At 33.4% G+C, this 16,168-nt stretch overlaps 1 protein-coding gene across 3 annotated transcripts in view; it reads left to right on the forward strand.

Annotated features, from left to right (window-relative positions):
• The window catches only part of LOC106464183 (arfGAP with SH3 domain, ANK repeat and PH domain-containing protein-like), a 94,964-nt gene that overhangs the window by 25,076 nt on the left and 53,720 nt on the right, over positions 1–16,168 (forward strand). For all 3 annotated transcript variants that reach the window (XM_022391876.1, XM_022391877.1, XM_022391878.1), the window contains 5 exons: positions 367–442; positions 645–698; positions 8,064–8,149; positions 11,875–12,037; positions 13,093–13,266. In XM_022391876.1, the coding sequence (XP_022247584.1) occupies positions 367–442; positions 645–698; positions 8,064–8,149; positions 11,875–12,037; positions 13,093–13,266 (553 nt within the window). The remainder of the gene's footprint in view (positions 1–366; positions 443–644; positions 699–8,063; positions 8,150–11,874; positions 12,038–13,092; positions 13,267–16,168) is intronic.

Raw genomic sequence — 16,168 nt, forward strand, 5'->3', positions numbered from 1 at the left:
ATTAGTACAAATAAATTTTTTTTTTCATTAACTACTCCATTTATTTTTCCATTTTTCAAAAACATCATTAATTATGACTTTTATAAGTTAAACTTTAAAATAATGTCCATAAATGGAAAAAACTTACTCTAAAGTAACAAACTTATATTTAAAATGTTTTGAGATTTTAAGACTAAACTTGTTAGTTCACAACAAACATTGGGGTTTTAAAATTCCAATCTTTACTAGAAAGTCATTAGGATTGTAAATATGATATATGTTTTTTGTACAACTTGAAGTTTGTTTACAATTAATTAGATAAGTAGTTTGATCATTATCAAATTAAATATTTAAAGTAAAAACACAAACTGTAACATATTGTTCTAGGGCTAAACTTGAAAAAGAGAAAAAACAAGCAGCAAAGGAAGCTGGAATGATAAGAACAGAAATAACACCAGCAGAGGTGAGGGTAAAATTTTTTACGTATTCAAAAAAAAAAAGGATTAGCCACAAAGTTAGAGACTTCTACATTCATTTTATGCTAGTTTTCTATCATTGTAAAAGGAAATGTTACATTAGATTGTGTGACAGAATTATGTGAAGGTAGATAAATGCATATTAAGCTTTTATTTTTATAACTTCTTTTTTGTATTTTAATGTGTTAGGTTGCAGATGAAATGGAAGAAGAAAGAAGAATGTTTCAGTTACAACTATGTGAGGTGAGAGGTGTAGATAAGTGTTACCCACTAATAATATGATGACAACAGTATAGTATAAAGATGGTGCGTCTTTGAAGAATTTAAGTTGCACTGTGAATATTCATCACATTTCTGCTGTATATATGCAAAATGTGTGTGTGTGTGTGTGTTAATTAAATTTGAGCATCTTGACATCTCAAATTTGATTTGTGTTTTGCTGCATAACATGCTTATGGTACTGTATTATTGTTATTATGGGGAGAGGAATATCTTATGTATTAATTATATTCTGGGGAAAAACTTTAATGGTAAGTGGAAGGCATAGGTTTGATGCTAGTCAACCATCTAAATATGGATAGGTCAAAGTGCACATGTCTTTTACATATCTTTTACAGAGATACATTCAAAACTTAAACAACTGTATTAGTATTGTATGTAAATAAATTTTGCATCAAAATATAGTTTGTAATTCACAGTTTTGTATTATCTAAGCTTTTATTTCTTAATTTCAAAACAAAATATTAAAATAAATTCTCAGTTGCTACCTGTCTCTATCATTTGATGTCTGTACTCAGAATTCCTTATTTTAGATTTTCTTTTATATCCTTATATGATCATCTGAGTGTCCCACTAATCACACATTTATAATATAGATATTGTTAAGCCAGAATATATATTTCTTGACTCTAAGTTTCATGCTATACTGGCATATAAAAAAAAAGTCAAAACCAAATGCCACATCTCTATCTCATCCTAATTCTCTCTGAAATTTGTTATTGGATTGTTCATAACCAATATGAAAAGCAAATTGTTCTTTACAAAATGCATTAAGAGGCTAGATCATTTAGTCACTGATGATTAGATATATAGCCTCAGTTTTATTTTTGAAGTCATGGTATTGTTTGTTCTGAGCAGGAGAGTGATTTTTTTACTTTTTTTTATTGCTTAGTTAAAAGCCTGTTAAATTACATATGTTTTAGAATATATTATTGTATTATACTGCTTGATATATGTTTTGTGTAACATTATGGACATGCTTGAGGTGTATATCACTCATATTTAAAGATCTCCTACTATGTTTATTGTGTTTGATGGGAAGGTTAGTGCTCAAGTAGATATTAAGTACAACAATAGAAAATAGATATGAAAAGGTTAATAGTTGAAACTTTGAAGATAATAACTGCATGAAAGAAGGGAAATTATGCATTGAAAGAGGAAGGTAAAAAATAGGTATTTTTCGTTTTCTTTCTTTTTTTCTTTTTTTTTTACTGTACATTGATCATGACTAATGATTTTGCTACAGTTAGTGTTAGGGTTTACAAGCTATTCTTGTCCAGTGCTGCCCTCTATATGCAATTTTTTCTTTATGCATGCCACAAGCTCTCCCCTATTGGAATTGAATGATTCCAAAATGTCTCTCATGTAAATCATCATGCGTCACTTCTCCACCAATAGGAGCATGACATATGTGATGCATGTGACTCCCTCTCTACACCTCTACCAAACTATCACTTTTCATGTGGCAGTGCTAGTGTTTGGACGTGTTTCTTTTTGTTTGTCTAACGTTTCATGTTCGCCTTTATTATGTTCACGAAGTGAACTTTATTTATTTTCACATCTAGTTTCTATTAAGACTGTTTCTTAACTTCACTTTAATCCCGGTTTATTAGTCGCATTGTTATTTGATTATTGTTTGACTCTTCTTCATTATGAATTTCAAAGTTCATGTTACCACTTCTGGAGTCACACCTGCAACTAGCAGGCCTCACGTGCTGGCGACCAGGTGGGGGATTTATTTATGTTTATTCGCTGGGAGATTCAATGTTACATGAATCAACCTCTGTCTCCGGACGTTGCCTCACTTCCTCTCAAACAAGCTGAGCCTATACAAATGGACAAGGACTTGGATCACATATTTCAACCTCCTTTTTTTGCTGTGCCTTCCCATGCCCATCCTGAGGAATCAGTTAGGCCCAATATGGTCTTTTTTGGATTTCTTTTCTCTGGTATGTGATGTTTTATCCCTTTCCCCTATTTCCTATTTGCCTCACAATTAAGTGATGGGATTAGCATGGGCTTTGGATCAGTTTGCTTTTGCATATCATTGTGCAGACTGTCGTCTTCTGGACCAGCAATTGTTAGGTTCCATTTTGCCTGTTTGGGGTGTGGTCCCTGAATCTCCTATAAGTCTGAGCTGTACCCAATTTTCCCACCTTTGTCTTACCCTCACAACTCTTTTACAGTATCTCTCTACTATCCATCTCCTCTCTGAGGCTCTCCACTGAAATCTAGAGGGGTATTCTGGGGGCATCCTCTCCCTTCTTTCCTCCATGTTGACTCATTTATCGTTTTCGGCTCTAGTTTTACATACATGGTTTCTCTGTTGTTGGGACCTTGTAGGTCGTGATGCGATATAAACTCGCATCCATTTATCATTATCTTATCTTCAGGATTTGTGTATAGCCCCATTTCTGCAGCGATACGTCTTTGACATGAACCCTGAGTCTTTGGAATCACGAGTTGCATCAGTACAACAACAGTTTACCCTTTCGAACCTTGTTGCCCATTTTTCTCATTTGGAGCTCAATATGGCACCTGTTACTATTTCCAGTTCCTCTCCTTCCCAACCCTAACCTGTCCCTTCTTCTCATCATTTTCTTTGACGATGCTTGTCATGTCTCCAAAAGTATCGGGGACTACCTGGTGTGTTCTAGTCCAGTGGGAGCTTGGCTTGCCTCTTTTCTTCATTACTGGTGTTCTTTCATCAAGGATCATTGGTTCGTCAAGTTTTATTAAATGTATTCATTATCTTATTTTTTTTCCCACCTCCCGTGTCCCTATACCCATTTCCTTCCCTCCACCTTGGGATCCCATGACCAGCCACTGTCTGTCGGAGGCGATTCAGGAACTACTATCTTAGTAGGCCATTGAATCTGTTCTACATCCCTCACCAAATTTTTATTCCAGACTCTGTGTTCTTCCCAAGAAAACCTGGGACTGGAAGCCCGTCATCGATTTGTCCTGCCCCAATCAATTCGTTCAACTGTACCATGGAGTCATTTTCTATGGGATTATGAATGACCAAGATGGACGTCACCAATGCTTATCTCCACATCCCTATATCACCATGGTTTTGTCCATATCTTTGGTGGTTTATCAATTTCTTGCTCTAACCTTCAGGCTTGATTTCACCCCTTGTGTTTTCTTTTGGGTGGTCAGATCATTTTTTTGCCATCTTCATACTATGGGGTTGTGATTCCACCATTATATGGATGACTGGTTTCGTTTGGTTCATTCCAAACTGGAGTCAGTTAACCATACTCATCAGCTCCTTCTATTGGCTGCTCAGATGGGCTGGTTAATCAAGTTGTAGAAGTACTTCCTTTGACCTACCCAATATCTCTTCCACTTGGATGTCTTTTTTGACACTCATCTCAGTCAGGCCTAACCTTCTTCTCAACTACTTCGTTCCATGAAACTGTTTGTTTACCATGCCCTTTCAGCTTCCTCACTTTCTGATCGTTAGGTTCTATCACTTTTGGGGATGGGGTCTTCAGTGATGTTACTGGTCTCCTCCTCGGTTGTGTGCAGTGGGCTCTTCATAATCAATGGAACCATGCTCGGGATCCCTTGTCAGCTGTCCTACCCTGATTGAGGGGATATGTTAGTGGGAATCTTGCTTCCTCCTCCTCATCCAAATTTACATCATTTCACGGATGCATCCCTTCAGGGCTGGGGTGCATGGGTCAATCACCAGGAAGCTTCGGGTCATTGGTCTGTAGAGGAAAGATCTTTGCATATCATTGTCCTTGAGCTTATTGCAGTCCATCAGGCTTTGAATCACTTCTTTCCTGTTGCCAGACATTATCTGGAGATGTTTCATTTCAAGAATTGTACAGTGGTAGCACATATCAATCACAAAGGGGGCACCTGGTTGAGATCTCTCTGTTTTCGAACATTGGATCTACTATATTGGGCCAACATTCATCTTATTGCGTGTCACATTCCTGGTGCTTTCAATCTCATAGCGGATCGTCTTTCCTGCCCTGACTAAATATATCAGACGGAGTGGCCTTTAGAGCTCCTTGTTTTCTGGTGGCTTTGCAATCAGTGGGGTTTCCCCATGTAGATTTATTTGCCACATACCTCATTCACAAGTTACCACTCTTTTGGTCTATGGTACCTCATCCTTGGGCTCTGGCTGTCGATGCCTTCACTCAGGATTGGTCCCACAAATTCCTTTATACCCTCCTATCTGATTACTTCATTGAATGATCTCTCTCATCCATACCACTCCGTGTTGAGTCCTGATTGCTCCTTATTGGCCAGCTCAACCTCGGTTTCTATGATTAAAACAACTGCAACATTTCCCTCCGGTACCTCTTCCTTTGTCTCCCTCCCTTCTTTGTCAACCTCGGTCACCAGTTCTACATCCAGCCATTAATGAGGAGATAAGGTTTCTCCCTTTGAGTAGCTTTCCTTATAACTCATTCCATATGTCCTTCATCAATGGAGGTGTATTAGCACAAATGGAAAGTGTTCCATAGTTGGTCTGCAACTCGGGGATCACTGACTGACCTACTGTGGCTTGAGTGGCAGAGTTTCTCACATGGCTTTTCGACCAGGGGTTATTGGGCTGACTTATCCTATAACTCTCATTTTTCCCGATACCATCACATTTTTGCTTCCCCTGTCCGTACCATGTTCCTTCCGGCAGCATACTCTTCCAGACTGGGATATTAATGTGGTCATCCATTCCTTTACTTTACCTCTGTTTGAACCACTTTCCTTGTGTTCCATGTTTCACCTTTCCCTTAAAATGTGTCTTCTTCTCCACTTAGTCTGTGGACGTCAAACGTCTGATTTGTTTGCCGTTGATGTACTCTTTACCACCCTACCTATCTTCTCCATTGTCTGGAGCATTCCTTCCTCCCAAAGACCTTGGCAGCTAGGGAGGGTAACTCCTTCTTTTTTCCTATTTCCCTTCCTTCTACTTCTCATCTCTACCCTTGTCCCGAACCTGACAGACTTCTGTGTCTGGTCTGTATTCTTCGTTGTTATATTGCCAACACAGCTTTCTTCCATGGCACCCCCTACCTGACTTTTTTGGGATCTTCCCTTTCCCCTTCTAACCTTACCAATTGGGTTGGACTTTTGATTGATTGGCTTATTCCTCCCGGAATTTGTTCCAGATATCTTCTCATCACTTCAACTTTTCCCTCCCATCTCATCTTCTTCGGCTAGTGGAGGAAATCTTACTGTCAGGCATGTGGACTACACCTAATACCTTTGTCTCCAATTATATTTACACCATATTGCATTTTCTTCATCGTTGGGTTTTCACCTTCCACCTGTGGACGTTCTTCAGGCTTCAGTGTGACTTTGACTGGGTAAGTTTATATTCATACTTTTCTTTCTTTCAGGGCCATTGCTTCATTTTCTCATTATATAGATTACACTCAGTGGCAAGTGGTGCCTGTCTAGATATACTATAATTTGAATTCTGCACTGTACAACCATGTTGAATTGCACTCTTTTCCATGGCTCCAAAATGCTCACTGGTGAGATGGGCTGTTCCACAGGATTGCTTGTAACTTTGTGACGTACTTGCTTCATAAACTTTGCCTGTTCCAGATCATACCACCCATTGACTGCATGGGTAAAGCAGAAAGAGATAGCTGCCCATCTCTGCCATGTCTTGATTGAATAAATCGGTAGGTCTGCTTTTCAAAATAGGGTTTTGTGGTCACCCAATGCACTGTCTCAAGTGATGACATTCCTCTGGACTGTCCACTGCATTCTCACTCTCCTTTCTTCTAGTGAAGTATGGGAGTCCTTACCACTTTCTTGTTCCAAGCCACTGGGGTGGTCAACTGTGAAGGCACCCTACTGAATGAGTTCCACACAAAGATGGCTATAACCATTCAGTGCAGTGCAGTGATGTTTTGCAGGTGAAGATGATGCAATCCTCCAATATGTAATATACACTCACAAAGGAGTGAGATGTCAAATTGCTGTCCACCCCTTCGATTGAAAGCCCTCAAGATAAGTCTTCACACATGTTTATGGTTGTCTGTATGCCTCCCTTGATTATACTCCTTCTGTGTTGTGAATCACAGTGCTATCCCTCGTTGTATCTTATTCCAAGGACGTTATTGCTTTTCGGATGGTTCCAGTCAGTTTCAGTAACTCAAAGCTAACACGTCATGCTCAGGATTAGGAGTGGTTCTAGATCCCCACTGGTCTCTTGAACGTGAAATGAAGACAGTATGAACCTCATCCTCCCCCTGCGTGGATGTTGGTTCTCAGCAGCATGGGTTTTGGGTGTAGTTGACTTACTTGACTTACTGAGTACGGTCTGTCGTCCCCTAGCCACTCTACAGCTAGGGGTATATCCATTCTTTTACCCACTTTTATACTTTGTGGAATTGAGTTACATATATATTTACTTAGTTAGGATCACTATCCTGCCACAGTTTTCTCCCACATGGATGTGCTCCTCACTTTTTCCATCCTTATCCACTACACATTTCATGGATGGGCGAAGAGCTTACCTGGTTCAGAAGTGGTGCAGTTCCCTTCATCAGACTCTCTCATTCTAGGGGTAACCTGTGGATGCTTTCGGGTGGGGATGGGGGGTTCTTCTGTCATTCCCTTGCACCGGTATTGCCAATCATGTGAGTGAGAGAAGTACTGTATACGAAATTACAATTTTCCTATACTGAAAATGTATTTCCTATAGGTACTTCCCTGCACTCACACTTCCCACCCTTCCTCCCCACTTTCCTTTGGTATGAGAGACATGTTGGAATAATTTGATTCCAATAGGGGGGAGCATAAGGCTTGTGGCATCTGTAAAGAAAAGATTTGCATATAGAGGTCAGCTTTGTACGAGAAAAGCTAATCTTGTGAGAGGAGGGAAGTACCTATCGGAAATACATTTTCAGTATAGGAAAATTATAACTTTGGCATAATAAACTTTTAATATTCATATAGGAAATTTTAGAGATTATACAAAGGAAATATGAAAACTGTAACATGCAAAAATGTATTTTATATTCTTAACATGAAAATCACCTTACATTTACACTAGTGAGAGTCTGAGTTAGACTGATTCAGGACATTCATAGACAAATCTTTAGTAAAGATATTTTCTTAAAATTTCTAATTTTTTACATACAACTGACCTTTCATGCTGACTAAGAGCTTGCCAACTTTTGTGAAGACACTCTTCTTACTTCAGAATTTTAATAAATATTAATTCTACAATACAGGGTTGCTCCATTGGATCAATCCTTGCACTGGGGGTTAATATTGTAAAGCTTGTTTCTTTTTTTAATTTTCAAACATATGACTAATTCTAATAATTTCTTTTTGTTTTATTAGTTCCTAATTAAAGTGAATGAAATTAAAACCAAGAAAGGCCAGGAACTTGTACAGCATTTAGTTGAGTATTACCAAGCCCAGCAAAGGTATGTTTCTTATTATATTCTAAATGTATATTATAATATCTATTGCTAGAAAACAGTAATTTGTAATTGTCTTTATAGCTGCTAAATTATTGATTGTTATATATAACTGTATTTCTTTAACAATAAACTACTTTTATGAGCATTTAATATTACCTTTTTACACAGTGTTTGTAAAGTGTTAATTGTATTTGCATTTTTCAAATAAAGATTTTTATACATGAGTAACTGGAATTAAAGTTTTCAGTTATAATTGAAATGACTGAGTATTTAAGTGCTTAAGTTTAATTAAAATTTCTTAATGGTTATTGTTATTTTTTATACCTCTCTTTTCTCCTTAACCCTCTTGCCAGACTGCATATGTCAGGATATTTTACAGAGTTACGTCTAAACTTTAATTAAACTACTTTATTATCAATGTATACAAATAGACTTGGCAATAAAACATAGTTAACAAATCAAATTTTAATATTATATCAGTTTTAATTTTATAAGGAAATATTTAAAAAAATTCTCCAGCATTAGAATTGTCACATTTGTTCTCTCGGTCTTTTCTCTTCTCTACTTTATTGATCACCTTTCTCTGAAGTACAGAATTTATTCTAAATCACTCATTATAGTATAGATATCATTAAGCCAGGTTCTAATTTTTATATCCTCAAATATTGTTTGTTTATGAAGTCACAAAGTTGAAATTCACACCTGTTTGACACATCCACATGTCGCATCCTCACTTTCACAAATGGACAATAATTCTCTCTGAAGTTTTATATCATTTATAACCAATAGTAGAATGGCTAAGTATTAATCATTTGAATGACATATAATGCTACATTGTTTTTAGTACAGAGTATTGTTAATTTCATCTTCAGATTGAAAGTTTACATTCTGATGTTTAGATTGAGCAACAAAGAAGATTAATTGAACCCCATCATGTCCTAATTAGAAAGCCAGTAAAATTATATTAGTTTTAAGGCATTGCTTTATGTGTGTTATTATTCTGTGTTCTTAGGTGCATTATTTGAATAAATAAAAATTATTTAATGAACTAGTACCATCATTATAGAAAAAAGTAGGCTTAAATATCATCAACAACTGACAGCAAAAAAGACAAGATCAAAGGCAAGTACCTATGTTCTTTATGGTTATAAACGAGATTAAAATGTAAAAATTAGAAATTTTGTAGGTTACTTAAGGTTTGATTAGGTATGCTTGCAAGCAACTTGTGTGTTATGTCATTCAATATGGTAATGTGAGTTACACATTTGCTGAGTGATTTACAACTTATGTGGCTCAAATACTAATTAGACACAGTTCAAAGAGGAATAAAAGTAAGCTTGTAACAGTCTACATCTGTAGACTGTTACAAGCTATAAGCTCTTTATGATAAACAATTTTAGTTTCCTGTTCCAATTTGCAGTAACTCCAGAAATAAAAAGGGTAATTTAGAATTATTACCTAATTTTTTATGGTGGTTATGAGGTTGGTCAAATACACTGACTGTTTAGTTATAGTATAGAAAATAACAGATACAATATAATGTTTTTCTTAAAAAAAAACATTTGATATTTGTTTAAGAGGTTTTGAAGAATATGCAAATGAATTAGAAAAGTTTCAGATGAAGAAAAGTATTTTTAATCTTAAAATGAAAATCACTTTGTACTCAGAGCAGTCAACATTCTGACACCATAAACGTTTATGTTACAATCTGTAGTCCTTTTAGAAAGAAAAAAAGTTAATTTAGAGGTTTATTTAGTATTTTTATGGTGGTTACAAGGTTGATAAAATTGAATGAGTCCATATAGAGTTAGCGTAGAGAAAATAACAGATAAAATATAAAGTTTTACTGAAAAAAATCATTTGATATTTATTTAAGAGGTTTTAGAGTCTACACTAATGACATTTGAAATTTTTCAGATGAAGAAAAGTAATTTTAATCTTAACATGAAAATAGCTTCATACTCGGAGTAGTCAACAGTTTGACTCCATATATTCACAAACAAATCTTTACTACAAATACTTAATTAAACAAGAGGGAATCCTCAATAGTATTGGCTGTAATTAGAACTCAAATCAGTCAAGAAATGGAGCTATGAGCTAAAAGTTTGTACTTTAAAAAAACTTGAAGCTATTCTTTGAACCACTATGTCATGGCTAAAAATCTGATTTTATGCGTACAAAAGACTTGTAATATTTACTGAAAACTTGCCAAATTTCCTGAACATACACGAAACATACTAAAAGCTATAGTATGGAAACTGATAGTTACTTTGTGGTTACAAGGTTGGTCATGTTTCCCAACCCCATATGGAAAGAGTTAATGGTTTATATTTTTCCTTCCTTTTATTTGTATTCTCTTCGTTTATCTTATTTCATTGTATGGAAACTAAAAAATATTCAGCTTTTGATTTATTAAAAGATTTTATGAAAATTACATGCAAACTTGTTGGATATTTTTGTTGTCTTTCAAAATTAATAGTGCATGCTGGAGGAATTTACACAATTTGTTAAAAAGGTCAGTATTATAACTATACTATAATATTAGAACAGTACTGAAACAATAATAATAATCTATACATTGTTAACTACACATTATGGCAGACTTGAGAAATAGAATATTACAAGCAGTTTTATAATTTAATTAATACTCTAATATCAAACAGTTGTATGTACTAACCCTGATGGAGCTGCAAAGGCAAAATATTGGTTAAAATAAAAAGTTCTATCATGATTATCTGGAGAATAAAAGTTGTTTTTTTTTTCTAACCTTTTCATCAAACTTGTTGGATATTTAAAAGTAAAATAACTGATGTGTTCATTGGGATGTAGAGAAGAGATTGAGTTGTTCAACAAATCCTAATTTTACACAAATTTTGTTATTACAGTGGTATTAAAATTAAACAGTAAAACAATATAAGTTACTACGAAATTTTCTCAAGAATAACCATTTTTTATGAGAATGAAAAAAGGTTTGCCATTATAATTTGGAATATTGAAAGAGGTAGAGAGAACTTATAAAATCATTTTAATAGACTCCCAAAATTTAGTCTTTGGGATGTTGTAAAGACATCTAAGATTCTGAGTCAGTATTATGTATTATACACAAAATGTATTCATTTGGAATTAATTTGGTATTGTTGACAAACTAATTGTGAGTTGGAGGTCTCGCTCCCAAACTTGAAGAGAAGTTCTTCAAGTAACACTACTTTGACCTCAAAATGTGATATCAAATAATTTCTTTTGTTGATACAGTTAAACATTTTCATCAATGAGATCTTAAGTTATTAGATTACAAGGAATAATTTTTCTTCCTAACATAATGATTCAAAATTCTAACAAACCAGTATCATTGTTCTGTGATTCTCCTCATTCTAGCTACATTTTCTTTATGTTTAACTTCCTCTATCCACATAATCTTAAAATGAGTGGATAGTTACCACATTGACGGTGCTTTGTGCATTGTTTTGAATAACAGTAATACATTTAATGAGATAGCTGTATCCTGCAATATTTTTATGGAAGTTATTATTATACATAAGGTTTTTCAGGCACTGGTTTTCTTGGATTCATGTCATTATAATTTACAGCTGACTTCTGTGAAGAAGTGCAAGAAGTAGCATCAGTAAAGTGTTTACAACCAAGTAAATATTTTTTGCTTTTTCAGCTTTACAAAAAGATAATTTTTTTTTTATAACTTCAATATTTATAAATTATTCTTCAATTGTCAGTTATTTCCAAGATGGAGTGAAAATGATGGCCCAACTGAAAAATTATATTGAGAATCTTTCTGGTCAACTCCATAAAATTCGGCTTAACCAGGAGGAAGAGAGAAAAAAATTAGTGGACCTGAAAACTTTGCTACTTAATTCTCCCTCTCTAAACCTTTCAGAGGTAAAGAACAGTAATTCCATGATTTTATCCGGTGATAGTAAGATAAAGGGAGATTTCAAGTAATCAAATTACTAATATAAATATAGGTTTCACCTTGTGGACTTCAGATGTTATAGGGTTTTTAAAAACTGGCTTTTTTAAATGTTGTGTTTTTCACAGCGTATATGAACATATATTGTTGAACGTATCTCATTACTTCTATAATTGTTAGTCACTGGATTGTTTTGTAAAAAGTTACATTAGTTTTTCATAGAACCTTCATAATAAAGTCAATTCATTATGACAGAGTCGTTTGGACAAGTAATAAGACAGAAAGAAAATATTTTTCATTTCTAATATTGCTGAAGGTGGATGATCTAAGCCCAAGTCACACACACATTCTTTATGTAGTTATTTTGATTGTAAAAATGATGTAATTCTAACACACAAATATAATTTTTCTGCAAAATTCTTTTAAAGATGAGGTATCTTGTATTTATTTTTAACATCAAGAATATCATTTTATGGTCATGATGGTTAACATGTATTACATTGGTAGATTAGTGGTACATTTATTAAGTACTACAAAATATGGGTTTAATATTTGTTGAGACTGTAAGCGAGATTCAAAGTTGACTGTGAGGCAGTCATTCATTAATATTAGAAAATACATGAATGCCTACCAACATTGATAATTTGAAATGTGTTTAGTCAAGGTATGAGAAAATAAGATTTTAAAATTCAAACTTTTGAGTTTTCATGTACAGTGTATGAGCTACAAATGTTACAAGAAAATTCCAAGTTGTCAGAATCATCTGTAAAATTAATGTGTATCCAAGGTCACATGTTCAGAATCAAAACAACATAGCTGGGTTTAAGCCTTAGCTAAATATTTGGTTGATGGGGTGAAAAATACTGAATTCCTTTTTGTGTAATAGTTTCAGGTTGCACATATTTTGGTTTGGGAATAAAAGTTAATTAATGGCATGATATTATTTATCTTGTACATACAATTTTTATAGAGATTTTTAATTTTGCTTATTTTTTCCAGTCAGAATTATGTGGTGTTTGTTTAGTCCACAGGCTCTGTAGTTTCTGGTTACACTTTACATCAGTTGAAAGGAGATAAAACACATGGCTGTAAGAAAACTGGATATCTTTACAAGAAGTCTGAAGGAAAGATGAGAAAAGTTTGGCAAAAACGGAAATGTGATGTTCAAGATGGATTTCTGTTTGTTTACCATTCTGATGTAAGTTCATAGCATACTTTTGGTTTTGATAAACTTCAGAATTTATTTAAAAAGTATTTTTGAATAGGTGAACAGTAATTATCAATCAGAACATACTATAGTACTATCTTGAAGTAAGTTCTCAAATCTAATCAGTCATTCATTGTTTGCATTTCTTTCTAATATGGTGCATGAACTTTGTGTCACAGTCATCGTGACAATATAGAAATCTAACGTGCACTTTTGCAAATTATTATTAATGTTAACTAATATCAAAATTATACATAAGAAAGCTACTAAACAACAAATGCTATTTCTAACTGAAGACCACAGTGAAATATAATGATAATGCTCAATAATTAAAGTTTGTGTTAGCTTATGAATAACAGGATATTCAATTAGCCCCATGGATATGGGCTTGGTCATTTTCACCAACTATGTAACAGTGAAACTATACTAAGTGTGTCTTGATGAAATTGGTCAACTTTCAGTAATGTTTTTAACAAAATTTTTATGCTAAAGGTTAGTCTGTAAATTTACAAAGCCTTTACTGAGTCAGTTTGAATGAAAGTTTATTTTTATACTATGAATAAATATACTTTTTCATTTTACAGTTTTCATAATTCATTTGTATAACCTCTAGAAACTCCAAAATATCAGAAATTTTTTTTAAATAAAACTTTATCTCATATTTCCATGCCCTAACTGTAGTAAGCTCATCTATGTACAGTAAAGCAAAAAATATGAAATAATTATTTTTTCTAGAATGATTTCAGATAATAACAGAAACTACAGTTATTTATTTCTAAAGTTTCAGCTTTCTAACTTTTTAAAATGTGATTTCTTTTAGTTTTATTTCTTTATTACTCTACTTTGAACCATCTTCAAAACCGTAATGACCGATATATCAACTAGAAAGGGAGCAGGTAGCTTAGGGAACAAAGTATCAGATTACATCAGATGATGTCAAATCACTTCTTGTATGTTCATCTAGGAGTGATCATGAGAAAACTTAATTTTATATATATATTTTTTTTCATATAAGTTTTGTAATCTAACTTAATTAGTGTTTAATTTTTACATTTTGTAACATTTTTTAAAAATATATAACAATAAGTAAAAACTATATGTAAATAATAAGAAAGCACTTACTTTAGCTATGAGACCCTTGATACTTGAATGCATGTTAGTAATCTTTTTGTTGTCACTATGAGAAGATTGTCTGAAAATGTCTATAATTTGTCAGGTTTTCGAACTATCTTATAAGTAGATGAAACACTTCCACTACTGGTCAGAGCAATGACTTTACTCAACATATGTCAAGCTTTTCTTGCGAACTGTCAGTCTTGAATGCTGAAACAAAACAGATAACTGTCTGCTTTATTTGCTTCAAAATATACGCTTATTACTGGTTATAAACATGTCCAATAACAATGTTAGACATTTCCTAGAAAATAGAGGATATGTGAGTAAAAGTGTCTGTGTGGGTTGTATAGTTATAGTGGTATCTCAGTAAAGTAAGAATATAATACATTTATTACAATATACATAATAATATTACTGGTTATAAACATGTCCAATAACAATGTTAGACATTTCCTAGAAAATAGAGGATATGTGAGTAAAAGTGTCTGTGTGGGTTGTACAATTATAGTGGTATCTCAGTAAAGTAAGAATATAATACAAGAGGTTGAAATTTTATAGTCTGACTTGTTAGTATGTATAGTATGTAGGTATAAGTAGTATAACAAACTGAAACCCTTATAAGGGAAGAGAAGAAAATGTAAATAAGAAGTCACAGTGCCACTGTGTGATGTAACTTGGAGGGATATAGATTGAGAATTTATTTAAGTATTTCTTTTTCAAATTATAGATAATATAAAAATTTGAATTATAAACTACATTTCCATGCAAAGTATATTAATATAAATTGCTAACAAAGTAGTTAAAGTAAATTTTGAATGTAATTCTGTAAAAGGTCATTACAGGTGCACTTTGACCCATTTGTATCTATAGCATTAATATTTGTAGTCATGGAATTTAAAAATGTATACCATCAAAATGCTGAGAATTATAATGTTTAACTCTATTGCCACGGGTATCCTTTACTGTGCATGACACAAGGCTTTAGTGTCATACATTCAAAATTTTATTGAACTACTTTTTGTTTATGTTATACCAATTTTTGATAGTATATAAGTTTTACGTTCTTAATTCTACAAGGCAATATTTTAAAAAAATCCTGAATTTCCAGTAGTGTGACTCACGTGACACATTTTCTCTTAGCATGTTCTCATCCCTATTTTATCCACCACCCCTCGGAAAGGTACAAAATTTAACATAAATTACTCTCTATAAAATCGTTATTGCTCAGACAAACCATAATTTTTATAGTCTTCAATTTTGTTTGGTTACAGAGCTACCAAATAGAAAATCAAACCCCTCCTGTCACACCCTCTCTTTCAGAATTTGTTGATAGTTCTTTCTTACGTTTCATTATATATTACCTATAACAAATAGAAAGTCAAGGTTTCATCTATCAAATGATGTATTGTATAACATTATATTCTGAACAGTTGGAGGTCAGTTTCATTTAGAGTAGCAACATCTTTCCCATGGGAAAGTTAAAGACTAGCTTGGATGAATTTGTAATGACTCTTGTTGCACAGTTAGAAAGCTAGAAAAATTTTGAAAGGTAAGGGAATTTGTGGACTTTTTGCATGTTATTAGTCTATATTCTTTTGTGCATTATTTAATTAAATTAAAATTATTAAGTGCATTACTATCATTAGTATAAAGAATTAGGGTTAACTATCTTTGAAAATCGACGGAAAGAAAAAAAGAAGATTGGATGAGTATTTTATTTCTTGTTTGTCATGTTTATTCTTTATGTCAAATTATAAAAGTAACTAAAATGTAAAAA

The sequence above is a fragment of the Limulus polyphemus genome, unplaced genomic scaffold (assembly GCF_000517525.1).
Source record: "Limulus polyphemus unplaced genomic scaffold, Limulus_polyphemus-2.1.2 Scaffold1581, whole genome shotgun sequence".
NCBI lineage: Eukaryota > Metazoa > Arthropoda > Merostomata > Xiphosura > Limulidae > Limulus > Limulus polyphemus.